The sequence below is a fragment of the Rhamphochromis longiceps genome, linkage group LG14 (genome assembly GCF_057381845.1).
Source record: "Rhamphochromis longiceps isolate RC_006_pf linkage group LG14, R_longiceps_female_GT1.1, whole genome shotgun sequence".
In the NCBI taxonomy this organism is placed as follows: domain Eukaryota; kingdom Metazoa; phylum Chordata; class Actinopteri; order Cichliformes; family Cichlidae; genus Rhamphochromis; species Rhamphochromis longiceps.
Genome location: NC_140570.1, coordinates 22014159 through 22028765, shown reverse-complemented (window position 1 = coordinate 22028765; position 14607 = coordinate 22014159). Strand labels below are relative to the sequence as shown.

Genomic DNA, 14607 nt, shown 5'->3' with positions numbered 1-14607 from the left:
TTTGAAACCGGGAGCTGAATAAATTTGCTTATAAATGAGGAGTTCTCCTAAATGCTTAATGTGGTACGTGAAGACAAGTGCCTTGGCAGATAAATAGTTTATAATTAATTCATTTGTTAGCTTAATTAGTGAATTCATCAGCATTGCCGGCAGTTATGTTTATAATGAGGCAGTAAGCAGCTCGGCTTCACCTCGTGTGATCTGGTGGAAACATTTGGTGGTTACCTTTGTGATACTCTTTATTCCAAGCTGTTCTTTAAGTCAGTCATTTTCTGCATTCTGAAATTTTTAAGGGAGAGAAAGAAGAGCATTTGAGGCCCTGATGTCTCTTTTGAATATGTGCAGAGTATATGTGTGTCTGTGGATGTTGTATAGTTCTACAGTCCTACCTCTAAGTAGACAACTCAAATGGTCAGCGATAGCCAAGCTGACAGTCAGGTGGTGATGGTCCTCTGCAGAGCCTTTTCTCTAGACAGAGACTTGTAAGTCATTATTATTAAAGTCATTATTCTTTTTCATTTTAGTTTTAGTCTAAATACACCACTAGGACCGATTTTAACACCAGCTGTACAATATACACATTTGGGGTAGTATATCAGCATTGCACATTAGTATATGACTTTATCCTGTTTTTAAATCACCAAATGTAGAGATTGGTTTTGGTATCAATAGCTGTCAGGCTCTAATTATCATCACAGTGATTGTTCCTGATGATGTAACCTAAATATCTGACTTTGGTCACCTCCTTTAGTACTCGAGCTCCCAAACAGAATGAGAGGAAATTTGGCCTCAGATCCTCTCTGGCTGAACCGATCATTATTAGAATTGAATTTGATGTCACACTGCAAACCCTGAGCAGTTCCTGTAAGTCTTTTGTGAGGATACTTCTGCTCTTGACATATTTTATTGTCACAGGAACTGTCATTGTAGGCTTATGGAGTACAGACATTAGCTGTGAGTGGCAAAGGTTAAGAATGGGCCCTGCAAAATATGCACAGTATTTGTCTTCATGTTATAACATCAGTCCACACACTGTACAACAGAGTGACAAAGTAGCATCATGTTTTCTGCTCTAATGCTGCTATCAGTGTTTCCTTATCTTTTTGCTTTGTTATCAGGTTCAACTCATCAGATTAGGCTGTTTGCTGGTGTCAATGTGAATTGTCAGGCAAAACGGTGAAACAGCAGAAGACGTCAAACTCACAGTTTGCGTATAATTGTGCACGACATGGAGCTGTGCAGCCCCAAAGTTAAGTAGATTTGATGGATGTAGTCTATGTCTGGGTTGGTGATGCCTGTCAGCGCTGACGTGCACCTCATCAATGCCACTGATCAGCTCCCCGGGGTGCCGACCAGCTCAATGGAGCTGAAGGGCACTGTGTCCTCTAGTGTGGAGTTGTATAAATGCTGGAGCCGCTGCTCTTTGCTTTCCGAGTCCTGCTGGACTTTGTACGAGGAGCAGTTTTTAAGAAGTAAAAAGAAGAGGGTTTTAGACACAGGTGAGGCATCGAAAGAAAGGAGGTGAGAACGGGTGAACGTGCTTTTATCCACTTTACTGAGAATATGTTTGATAATTAGTTTGTTCTTTGATTTTTATTCCTGTAGTCCCTTGAGTTGTTTTAGTGTGATATTCCAGATGATACATCTAAAAGTCGCTTTGAAGCTTTTTTCATATTTAAGCAAAAAAAAAAGTAGTGGGAGTCTGTTTGATGCACTTCTGTGGATTTGTAATCCAAAGCAAAATGTCGGTGATTGACACTTTATTTTATGTAGGACACAGAACCCACCATGCTGGACATTGATCTTAGGGCTTTGGTTGTGCATCAGGAAAGCAGGTCACCGATTTCCCAATCGGTGAAACTATCACTGTTTCCTCTGCCCTTAAGCTCTAAATCCCAATCATATTAGAGCTGTAGGTCACAGGTGGAGCACCTAACCATGTGGAAACACCAAAAAGATTACATGCTAAGCTTTTTTTAATCAAAATTAAACTGGAAAGAAATTGGCACAGACTTTACTTGCTGTCAAACTTGTAGTTAGCTTTTGCAATAGTAACTGTAGCTGGGAGCATGAATAGGAAAATGGCACCAGAACAAGAGGAGTGAACATAACCTGATCTGTATCAAATCTTTATTTTGAAACGCATAACGAGAGTTAATACATTTTTTTTTTTAAAAATGAATGAACATGATATCAAAGAAAGATATCATGTTGAAAATATTGAGCAATTCCTGTTTGGGGAAAGAAAAATAATAAGGAAGCAAATGCTTATTAATTCCTGTCCCTGTTGAGCTCATCCTATATATGTTTTGATTTTGCAATCAAATGTATACAGACGCATATTAATTTATAGCATATATCTAATGTTCAGTCCCTTGTTATATTATTACATGCATCATACCATTTCTGCTGTAAATGGTATGTTCTTTTATTCATTAGCTTTTTTAATTTTTTTGTCGTCTTCTTCCTCGTCTTTATCCATCTTACCTGTACTCCTCATGTCCTCCTTGTGGTTCATGCGTGGATCTGCGAGGCTCTTTGTTGGCCCTTCTCCATCCTCTTCTTCAACCTCCCTGTTGTTCTATTCCCCGATAAACCTCACCACACGCGTGCGCCCTTCGGATTCAAGATCACAGAGTGCGCTTTAGCCCCAGTTGCAATGGAGGACAGTGACCACGAGCATTCCTCTTCATCAGATGAACAAGACTCCTGTCCAGCTTCCCCTAATCAGAGCAGACACCATGATCATGATCACCATGAACAGGTACCGGTGACCCCCCCCCCCAAATATATATATATTTTTCTGTTACTGCCCATCTTCAGCTGATTTCTGCCGTCAAAGTCTGTAGTTTTTATGCGCTTAAGCTAAGGATTAGACATGAATTTATCTCTTTAGGGTCTAAATTTAAATTTAAAACTGTGTCACAGTGTGTGCTCACAGCTGAATTTGAGTGGCCGTGTTGCTTGCTGAATTCCACTCCATTATTTATCTATCAGGGAGACTTTAGTAACTGTAACTAGAGTCCATAGCTGCGTGTCCTCTTACAGAAAATTTACACTTTTAAAGATTGCATTAATAATGAAGAGTAAAATACCTGATGTCTAAAACAGTCCTTGTCTTTAATGTTACCGATCACTCTTAAAGGAGAGTAAATGTAAACACAGTATTGGAGTTCATTCATTGTTAGTTTCATAAAACAACTTGGCTGCAATGTTCAGCTCTAACATGACTTCTCCTCATTTATAATAGAAGGTGATCCACCAGCTGTAAAGTCCCTAACATGTATCCTGTTTCCAATGAATAGTTAAAGGCTCATCCACATTAATGTACAAATCTCATGTGTTACCCACTGGCCTTCAGCTAGGTATACTAACAGTTTTGAGTTGTCAGATATGAAAGATCTCTTTGTTGCTGTGTCTTAAATCCCTCACCATAAAACTTTAAGTTGATTTTCTAAAACTTTCTACCCTCTGGATCTCCATACCTCCCCCTCTACATTGGTGCTCTAACGTTCCTCTTTTCCCTCCACCGTATTTCTTTTTTCCTGTTCGCCTCGTCATCCCTCCCGCCCCCCCACGACCTTCGCTTCTCTCCAGCCCTCAAGCCATTCAGATGACTCAGAAGTGGAAAACATTATGCAGGACCCTCAGCATCATGGTGGGCACGGTCTCCGCCATCACAAGCATCACCACCATCATGACCCCGAGGCTCATGATGCGGACAGGCAGGCCGAGGGCAATGACCGCCCCCACACCCCGTCATATTTGCGGCCCCCCGTGGCCGGCAGGGCCCAGTCAGATTCGGGTTCAGACTCCGGTTTGCCACAAAGCCGAAGCGTGGAGTTTGACTTGCCGTCCCCCGTCAGTCCCTCCAGGCCAAAGAGCCCCTGGGTTCGATTTGACCCATACGACAGTAGCGAGGTAATACAAGGCGTCAGGAAGCCCCAAAGAGGGGTCAGCACAGCCCGTGTGCTGTAACATGCTGATACATTTCATACCTTGTTTTACTGTTGTTTGGGTTTGGTTTTTTTTTTGGTTTTGTGCTGTTGCCGTTATTGCTGTCGAAATACTGCAAATGGGACAACAATGCCAAAATATTTCAAAAAGCCGATATCAGGTTTGAAAAAAGAAACCATGGTGTACACAGCCTCTGTTTCCTTATTCCATTTTTATCTTTTTGTGCATTTGTAGGACCAGGACAAGGAGTACGTGGGTTTCGCAACGCTGCCAAACCAGGTGCACCGCAAGTCTGTCAAGAAAGGATTTGACTTCACGCTCATGGTAGCAGGTAAATCCTCGTTTTAGCATTAGCTGCTATTTGAGCTTAAGACCGTGTTTGTTTTAAAAAGACTGTCTTTTCTTCTTTGTTGTTCTTTGTTTGAAGGTGAATCTGGCCTGGGAAAGTCCACCCTGGTCAACAGTCTGTTTCTCACAGATCTGTACAAAGATAGGAAGCTGCTCAATGCAGAAGGTGCGTGTGATTATTTGTTTTAAAATTTGCTGTACTACATTATGTAATGGCTGAGGGCTGTTTACTTCTTTTTTTCTATCCTAGAGAGAATCACACAAACGGTAGAAATCACCAAACACACGGTGGATATAGAGGAGAAAGGTGTCAAATTGAAACTCACCATTGTGGATACCCCTGGGTTTGGGGACGCTGTGAACAACACTGAATGGTACAGACACGTTTAACGCATCAGATAACCCTGAGTGAATCTGAGTTACACGGTCAGCTGTTACACTTTGCCTCAGAGACTGAACGCCCCTGTGTGTTTCTGCTTTAGCTGGAAGTCAGTGGCTGACTACATTGACCAGCAGTTCGAGCAGTACTTCAGGGATGAGAGTGGCCTCAATCGCAAGAACATCCAGGACAACCGCGTACACTGCTGCCTCTATTTCATCTCACCCTTCGGTCACGGGTATGACAAAGCTACAGCTAACTCAGCCTGCTCGTCCTCTCTTTATTATTAGTTCTAAAAATATGGAAGATTAAGTTGTTTCTGCTGCAGCACATTATCACGTGCAATGTTCAGAAGGAAAAGTGTAGTTAATGGTCATTAACTACACTTTTCCTCGTGATCTCTGATCACATGTTTATCGCAGCCATCGTCCTGAGCGCACACGTGATATCTTCCACACGTATCTAGTGGATCGGTGTTTACTCACAGTGTGAGTAAACACACAGCCTCTTAAATTGTTGATGCCCAGCATCTTTCCCAGAGATAAAGCACCTCTCAGCTGCCCTTGGATAACTTTACATCTGCTGCAGTGATTTTACACTAATCAATTGTTTGTGCTGCTGTGGTACCTCTCAGCACATTTGTGCGCATCCAGATCTGTGTTCATCAAGGAGCCAGAATACCATAAAATTCAAGTAATGCTGCAGAGCATTTTCAGCGTGACAGCCATGGAGAAACGGCTCCCTCTGTTGGTGAGCAAGTGTCTGCTGCCACCGATTGGTCGGCCAGTGTGCCATGCAGCCAGAGACATCATCTTATGCTTCAAGTTTTTTTCGGGGGGAGGGGGTTGTACATTTTTGCTGTCATTTGATAGTGCAGCATTAGATGGGGGGGAGGGGGAGAGAGAGAGAGAGAGAGAGGAGGGGAAGGACTCCAACCCAGACTGATGCATTTCAGCTGTATGGCATGTGGTCACATGCTAAATCTCTGAGATAAACTAGCACCTTTAATTTTGAACTACAGATAAGACTTGATGCAGGAAAGCTTAGAGTGGAGAAATCTAGATGTGGATCGGCAGGTAAGTCTGTTGTTGCCTGATCCTGATTGCCAGCAATTCATGAGCATTTATGAAACGCTTTCAAATCTAAATGGAGTTTATTGGCACAAAATGATCTAACAGTTAATGATTATCAACCCCAGTTTAAACTTGTCTAACAGTAAATCATCAGTGGTGGCCCTTTTTGAAGTTTTCTGTGGCCTGTGAAGGCAACATGGAAAAAGCGCATGGCTTGTATATTTCATTCAGCCACAGTTTATGTTAAACCATGATAGGGAAGCCCAGAATGTGACTCGGGAAGTATTTTTCTTCAATTAGTCATCATTAGCAAACTAAACCTTCCTGACAATGATTGATAACTTTTTGCCCAGGAATGTAACTCCAACCTCACTAATGGTTAGCGATAAACGTGCGCAAACCATCATTCTCTGAAGAAACTACACTCTACAAACACCGACCCGGCCATAAAAACTCAGAGAACCCCTAAAATAAAGTTTGTGTTCCTCATGTGCTGAAAGCTGTAGTCCTTATTGCAGTGGCCTGCTTTCAGGTGACTCACCTTTTTTGAAAATGCCCACTCTCTTGTCTACTCTACACTATCCTAATAAATAATAAGTGTCTCATTATCCTTTCTTGGTATGTTTTGCCTCATCTCTTCCAGCCTCCGACCTCTGGATGTGGAATTTATGAAGGCTCTCCATGAGAAGGTCAACATTGTCCCAGTCTTGGCCAAAGCAGACACACTCACCCCTGGTGAAGTGAAGAAAAAGAAAATTAAGGCAAGGCGACTGCATGTTTCATCCCACGAATCAATCTGTGTATACGCCGCAGAGTGTTTTACTTGTATCCTCACAGAGGACGTTATTCACACTTTGACATCAGACATGTTTTTCCACTGTTTTTCTTTGCAGATCAGAGAGGAGATTGAGCAGTACGGTATAAAGATATACCAGTTCCCCGACTGCGACTCTGATGAAGATGAAGATTTCAAGCAACAAGACCATGAGCTGAAGGTGATCAGTGATCTCCTTTCTTTCTTTTCTTCATCCAAGTATTTGTGTTTAGTACACTAAACTCAGCTGAAAGCAGAATGCTGAGAGTCAAATCATTGTCATTCAAAACAAATTGTGCTGCAAACAAATTTAATATTAATAAGAATTGACATTAAAATGAATGAACAGACTATATAGTCAGACCTGGTGGATTTAAGTGTTGATGAATCAGCCTCCTCTACACTTCCCGTATTGTAAGGTGGTACTAAGCACACAGTCGGTGGAAATAAAAGCAAAAGTTATCACTACTAGCAAAACCCCTGCTCAACACACAGGTCTTTACTTTGGTCAATAAACAATAACTATCAAGAAAATCAGAATTACTTCTTAATTATGATGCATTTCATATATTTTAATTTTAGTAAGTATAGGATATATTTTCTGTGTCATACAGGCTGGTTTTGCCAGGCCTGCAGCGCTTGTTTGACCATGTGACACGTCTTTAATAATTTTATTACTACGTGTAATTTAATTTATCATATCAACACAGCGTTTCATTCTAACGCTATGATAAAGATCTAAATACTGGTTTATTTACTGGAACAGCAATAATTGCAATAATGTAACAAATTTGTTAGATGTCACATTTTGAACAATGTAAGTATGTGACATGAGGAAAATCTTAAAAACATATAATATATTTATTGATATCATATTTATCTATGCCCTATACTGCCCTATACACTCACAGTGCTCTAGGCAAAGTTAATGCAAAGCTTTATCTTAAGTTCATGGTCCAGTCGACTACATATGCTACGGTCATGTCAGTATGATTACAATCAAATCAATAACTTTGAGGTTTATGGAATTCTACCTCTTGTTGGATTACGTAAAGATCAGGTTTAAAAAGGGGGAAAAAAAGGTCTTGCACAAGAAAGGACGAAGACATTTAAGAGGAAAGGGATATAACTGGTCTGTTGTTGTTTTTTTAATACAGATGTGTTCACACCCTGCCCAGCCAGATGTGATCTTTATGACCATAACATGCTTTTAATATTACGATCTTTATCTTGACCCCTTTAGGAAAGCATCCCCTTTGCAGTAATAGGCAGCAACACCGTGGTGGAGGCCAAAGGGAAGAGGGTGCGAGGCCGTCTGTACCCCTGGGGTATTGTAGAAGGTAACCTTGACCTCACATGTTCCCCTAAACAAAGACCTCAAAATCATACATACTAAAATGCTTTCTGTATAGATGTACCATTAAAAAAGTTGACAGTGAACGTGTATAAGTATTGAGTGTGTAGTTGATCCTCACTCTGTGGTCTGCAGTGGAAAACCCAGCACACTGCGATTTCGTGAAGCTGAGGAACATGCTCGTTCGCACGCACATGCAAGATCTCAAGGACGTGACCCGAGAGACTCACTACGAGAACTACAGAGCTCAGTGCATCCAGAGCATGACCCGCATGGTCGTCAAGGAGCGCAACCGCAAGTATGCTCACGCTGAAGGACGGGAGAAATAAGTTTTAGTGAGATGAAAGAAATATGGCACAAGAAAGATCAAGATGAATTATAACAGTGTTAGAATATTGTTGTTTTGAGAAGGAGAATGTGATTAAAAAAATGTGTGACCTTCATATATTCTTGAGGTATTTGATGGGTTTGCTCTGACGTGTCTGGTGTAGTGTCTTAACAATGTTTGTCGGCAGCTGATTAGACATCACAGGCTTATTTACATTGGTCTGTGTTCTCACTTTGTAGTAAACTCTGTGAACTTTCCCAAAACGTGTGTCTCTCTGCAGTAAGCTAACCCGGGAGAGCGGCACAGACTTCCCCATCCCAGTGGTGCCCGGAGTGGCCGAGACCGAGACGGAAAAGCTCATCAGAGAGAAAGATGAGGAGGTACGGCACGCCGACCACGAACTGGAGTCGCATCACGACCACGAGCATGACTCTGCCCACAATTTTGATCACCACGAGCACTCAGACCGTCAGCCCAGCCCAGAGAGGCACTCAGATCACAAAGGCGATGAAGCTCTCTGAGTATCTTTAGCTCACAGATGATGTGTTTACCCAAAAACATTTTTTTTTAAGTCCAGTCAGATCACGTTTTGTGAAACTCACAAGAAAACAGTCTCATAAACAGGAACTGGTTTAATTATAGAGTAAACCTGTAGCCTTTTGGAGCTTTAAACTGTGACTAGGAAAAGAGATTGCCCCTTACACTCTCTGGAAGCACCAGGATGTTTATAACCACGCCATCATCCAGAGTTTCAGGATGAACCTTCTCAGGATTAAAGAAAGAAAAGCTGAATGTAACATGTGTTCCTGCACCTGAGCTCATAACATCTGTGCATGGCAGGTCAGAGAAGGTGGGAAGGATAATGATGGGAAAGTGTTAAGACTGACAGAAAAAACCTTGTTAGTGGGTATTTAAAGGGCTACATGCTGTGCAATACTGTGATGTTTAGTGGAAGTAAAGTAGCATAAAAAAAGTAGGGAAATTTGTGTTTGGTTGATTGCTTCTTTGTTGTAACAATGCTTCCAGATAGTAAACCTTGTATCCTTATATCTTATGCATTTGTCAGTCAAGCAGCAGAGTTGAGCCCATGAAAAACTTCCCTGCCAATGCCAAACAGCTATGATATTGACTCTTGTTTGGTGTAATTTAATGGATTAGATTATTTAAGTCTGAAGAAACAAAACATACTTTAATTGTTTAATACAACCCCAATGACCTGGCACCCTCCTCCTCATGCTAGTCTCCAGTTTGGTCACATCCTGTTCTTCAATCAGCATTTGTCCCAAATCAGCCAATGTTATGTTGGTCATTATGGCCCAAGCTGATCCCGCAAACATGCCACTTACAGGTTTTTGGGATCAGGGGTAAGGTCAGGACGGAAGGTGGGCCATTTCATCCTCTCCACTCCCAAAATCTGGAGGTAGTCTCTGATAAAGTCTTCTCTGTGGGGGTGGGGGGATTGTCATCTTAGAGAATAGTGTCTGCACCAGTGTCTGCACATGTTGCAGACACTGGTGCAAAGGAGCCTGATGGTGAAGGCCAGTCATGGTGTCAGAAGCTCAAAACAAGAGTCAATAGCAGAATTAATCATCTCTGTGGCAGAGAATGTTTTTAATGCACATAACCCACATGCTTAAATCCGCTGCTCAACCCACAGATGTATTTTCATTACAAATGTGACACCATTTAACAGGAAATAAACAGGCATTCCCTCAGTGTAAGATTTATTACCAAGCAGCATCGTTGCAACACAGAAATAATCAACCAAACCCAAATTTCCTTACTTTTTTTTGCAAAGTTAAGTTATAAATATTACTGTTGTGAAAAGAAACCTTCCTTATAGATTCCTTTTTATTTTGGGTTTGTAGATGCTAGACTGTTGCCTTGTTAATGACTGTTTTGAGTCTCAGGAATAGACGGTTGTATATGGTTTTAATGTTGTTCTGCAATCATAATGAGTTAAATAAGCTATGTCAATACCAGCCCCCTTCCCTCTGCAACACCAGACCGTGCAAAATCTATTTATTTCATTAAATAAAGAGTCTTATTTTTTCCCCTCATTTGTTTATTTTACATTTTCTGTCTGATCAACATGAAGCAACGCAGTAACACCAAATTAGCTCAATATACATCTTTGCCCACGGGTGTTATAGCCAACCCACACACAGCAGCAGCTGGACAAACATCTCCAGGTGAACAGGAGCTGTATAACACCTGTGTTACCTGCTTATTTCAAACAAATCTGATAGGGGGGGGGGACTCACTCAACATGATTAGGTGATTGAGTAGCTGACTGATACTAGTGATTTTAATATCCTAAAGTGCTGCTTCTGTGATAACAGATACTCTGTAGTCCAGAGTGAAGCAGCAGATGGAGGGAGCCTTGTTTCCCTGCTGCCATTCAGCACATGTCACGTGGTTTGGGGAGAACAGGCCCATCTCCCGGGCGTTTATTGATTTGTTGCCTGTGCAGCCGTGCGTAAATGAATAGCTTCCATGAAATCCCCCTTACACTTCACACCGCTATGAAAGTGGATGCGTCGCATTCAAACGTATCACACTAACACCCGTCTCCTCTCTCTGCTCTCTTCTTCCAGCTGCGGCGGATGCAGGAGATGCTGCAGAGGATCCAGGATCATATGATCACTCAGAAGGACGGCTATTGAGAAACAAGAACCCAGTCACACTGTGTACATGTGTTGCTCTCACTGGGATTTAATAAGAAAAAAAGAAAAACTCCCCACTCCACCCCAAACAAACCTTTATTCCACTCTTGGATATTGACATCCCAAGCCACCTCTCAGCCTCATCAGCAGCATGTTATACGTGGATCAAGGACCCGGCAAGGAGGTGGTAAGACGTTTGCAGCTTAGCGACTCCCTTTATCCTCTCCAGAATCTCTGACATTTACGGCAGCACTGCTGAGAAACACCCAACTCTCCCCGTCTGCTGTTTAAAACGGCTCTCGTGATGTTCGCTTGAATGAATGAAAGGTTGGGGGTTAATTCACATATCAGAGCTTTTTCTTTAGCCACATCAAAGCTTACACTTTTCTGGGTGTTTTCTGGTTTATTTTTTAAAAATCTTTACAGGTCAACAGACACACACACACATATATATATATATATATATATATATATATATATATATATATATATATATATATATATATATATATATATATATACTGTAATAATATAATTTTCTATAATACACCTTTTTTTCCTACTGTTTTTGTTTTTTACATGCTGTATTTAATGTTACACTGCTCGACTATGTGGATGACGGAGGTTCCTGTTGGTTAATTTGGTTTAAGGGTTTTTTTGGTTTTTGTTCATTTGGTTTGTTCAGTGTCTGCATGTTCACAATTATAGTTGTCACATCTGATGCCTGACGTCACAGGGTTGACCAGTGTTAGCTCACAAGCAAACTCACTGATTGTCATTGTCAACATTCGAGATGCGATGCATCTTTAAATCTGGTAGAGAAGTCTTTAAAAACCGCGTGGAGAATTCCCAAAAGTAGCAAAGTCCCAAAAGGTTGTTGAAAAATACAAGACCCTAGATTTGCATGAGATGAGCATCAAAGGGCAGGGTTGCATTAAAGGTCATGCAGTGATTTTTATTTTTGCATGAGTTTTGTGAAGATTACTCAGATTTTAATAGGTTTGTTATAATTATCTTCTCACTTAAAGGGAGCTCCTATGTTGGATGAGTACTAACCTTTACGTTTATCTTACAGCCAATGATAAATTTAATAATCCCAATATTTTTTCTTTGGATTGGTCTTCAAAAGTGAGAATTGTTTTTAATTTTGCAATAACTTAGCAACACCATTACAGCCCATGAGTAATGATCAAAAACAATGAGTCTCTTGACATTTTTTTTTTTTAATGTTGCAGAGCTTCTTTTTTTTTTAAAAATTAGATTAGATGACTCTACTCTGACTTGTTTGACCTTTGTTTAAAAAATATATATGAAAAATACATTCCTCGAGTTTCTATCGCAGAGTCAGGTGACACTTTTTGTTTTTGAATTCATGTTAAATTTGCCTTCGTTATTTTGCATTTTTTGATTATATTTATGTAATAAATTTATAAATGAAAGAGGTTGGAGAGGGCAATGTGTACAAATTCTAATATTGTAATAAAATATGACTATAATTTCAAGTTGAATAAGACAATGGGTTTTTTATGGCTGCAAATGGAAGTGGGATTAAATGGTTTTGTGTGTCATCTAAGATGGGTGGATTGATAGTGATTTTCTGATGTAAGTTTCGGAAGTGTGTATATACATGTTATAGTACAGGGTGGGCCATTTATATGGATACACTGTAATAACATGGGAATGGTTGGTGATATTAAAGTCCTGTTTGTGGCACATTAGTATATGTGAGGGGGCAAACTCCTCAAGATGGGTGGTGACCATGGTGGCCATTTAGAAGTCGGCCATCTTGGATAAAACTTTAGTTTTTCCAATAGGAAGAGGGCCATGTGACACATCAAACTTATTGGTAATGTCACAAGAAAAACAATGGTGTGCTTGGTTTCAAGGTAATTTTAGTCTTTCACGAGTTATTTACAAGTTTCTCTTTGTTCACAGCCATTGACATGTCGAAGAGGTTAACACGTGAGGAGTGGATCGAAATTGTGTTGATATCTGGTGAACGCAGTAACCGGGTCATTGCAGCAGATTTCAATGCAAGACACCCTACGAGACCACCCATCTCCCATGCTACAGTCCGCAAACTGCTTGCTAGGTTTCGTGAAACTGGTTCAGTGTTGGATTTGCCAAAATGTGGATGCAATAAAACTGTCACTAATGAAGAAACATCAGTGGCTGTCCTAGCTTCATTCAGCAAGAGCCCACAGCGTAGCACTCGCCGCATGTCACTGGAGAGTGGCATTAGTCGAACATCCCTTTGGCGGATGTTAGCTACTCACAAATGGCACCCTTACAAACTCCAGCTGCTGCAGCGTGTCAACGAGGATGACCCAGATCAGCGCACAGAATTTGCAGAATGGGCAAAACAAAAATTGGAACAGGACCCTCAGTTCATGCAGAAGATTTTGTTCAGTGATGAGGCAAACTTTTATGTGAATGGTGACGTTAAACAAAACCACCGCTATTGGTCTGACACTAACCCACATTGGATGGATCCCTCCAAGACTGTTGGAACAACAAAAGTGATGGTTTGGTGTGGTATATGGGGTACAACGATAGTGGGTCCATTCTCCATCAATGGAAACCTCAAGGTCACTGGATATTTGAAATTGCTACATGATGATGTGTTTCCCTCTTTACGCACTGAAGCTGGCACGTTCCCTGAGTTTTTCCAGCAACATGGTGCACCACCACATTATGGGTGCAGGTCCGAGCATTCCTAGATGAACAGTTTCCTGGAAAGTGGATTGGTCGTCGTGGGCCAGTTGAACGGCCCCCAAGGTCTCCCGATCTGACCCCCTTAGACTTTTTTCTTTGGGGTCATCTGAAGGCAATTGTCTATGGTGTGAAGATACGAGATGTGCAGCACCTGAAACTACACATACTGGATGCCTGTGCTGGCATTTCTCCTGCGGTGTTGCTATCAGTGTGTGAAGAGTGGGAGAAGAGGGTTGCATTGACAATCCAACACAATGGGCAGCACATTGAACACATTTTATGAGTGGTCAGAAACTTGTAAATAACTCGTGAAAGAATAAAGTTACGTTGAAACCAAGCACACCATTGTTTTTCTTGTGACATTACCAATAAGTTTGATGTGTCACATGGCCCTCTTCCTATTGAAAAAAACAATATGGCCGACTTCTAAATGGCCACCATGGTCACCACCCATCTTGAGGAGTTTGCCCCTCACATATACTAATGTGCCACAAACAGGACTTTAATATCACCAACCATTCCCATGTTATTACAGTGTATCCATATAAATGGCCCACCCTGTATTACCAGTCACTTTACCTCGGTAAATTGTTTTTGATTTTTTTGTTTAATAATGATATCTCAATTAAATTTGTTGCTAGTGTGAAAGATGGAATCACTGGCCACTTCATTAGGTACACCTTTCTAGTACCGTGGACCTACTTTTGTCTTCAGAGCTGTCTTATTGCTTCATGGATCCAAGAAGATGTTAGAAGTGTTCCTCAGCAATTTTGGTCCACGTTGATATGATGGCATCACACAGTTGCTGCAAATTTGTGTGAAGCTGACAAATCAAAAAAGGCACGCTACTGGATTGAGATCTGGTAACTGTGGAGGTCGTCTGAGAACCGTGAACTTGGTGTCATGTTCATGTTTTGAGATGATTTTAACTTTGTGACGTGGTGTGTTATCCTTCTGGAAGTAGCCATTAGAA

At 41.1% G+C, this 14607-nt stretch overlaps 1 protein-coding gene across 4 annotated transcripts in view; it reads left to right on the top strand.

The window, feature by feature from the left end:
• septin4b (septin 4b) overlaps positions 1-12167 on the top strand; it is a 46582-nt gene extending 34415 nt beyond the window's left edge. The window contains exons 1-12 of one of the 4 annotated variants that reach the window (XM_085379446.1): positions 2645-2764; positions 3598-3921; positions 4192-4288; positions 4385-4471; positions 4556-4679; positions 4788-4922; positions 6401-6518; positions 6651-6752; positions 7815-7911; positions 8061-8223; positions 8534-8633; positions 10851-12167. In XM_085379446.1, the coding sequence (XP_085235572.1) occupies positions 2660-2764; positions 3598-3921; positions 4192-4288; positions 4385-4471; positions 4556-4679; positions 4788-4922; positions 6401-6518; positions 6651-6752; positions 7815-7911; positions 8061-8223; positions 8534-8633; positions 10851-10919 (1521 nt within the window). In that variant the 5' untranslated portion in view covers positions 2645-2659 and the 3' untranslated portion in view covers positions 10920-12167. Of the gene's footprint in view, positions 1-2644; positions 2765-3597; positions 3922-4191; positions 4289-4384; positions 4472-4555; positions 4680-4787; positions 4923-6400; positions 6519-6650; positions 6753-7814; positions 7912-8060; positions 8224-8533; positions 10314-10850 lie in introns of those variants that run through there. The other 3 variants (XM_085379444.1, XM_085379445.1, XM_085379443.1) reach the window with 3 other exon arrangements.
• Positions 12168-14607: the final 2440 nt, after the last annotated feature.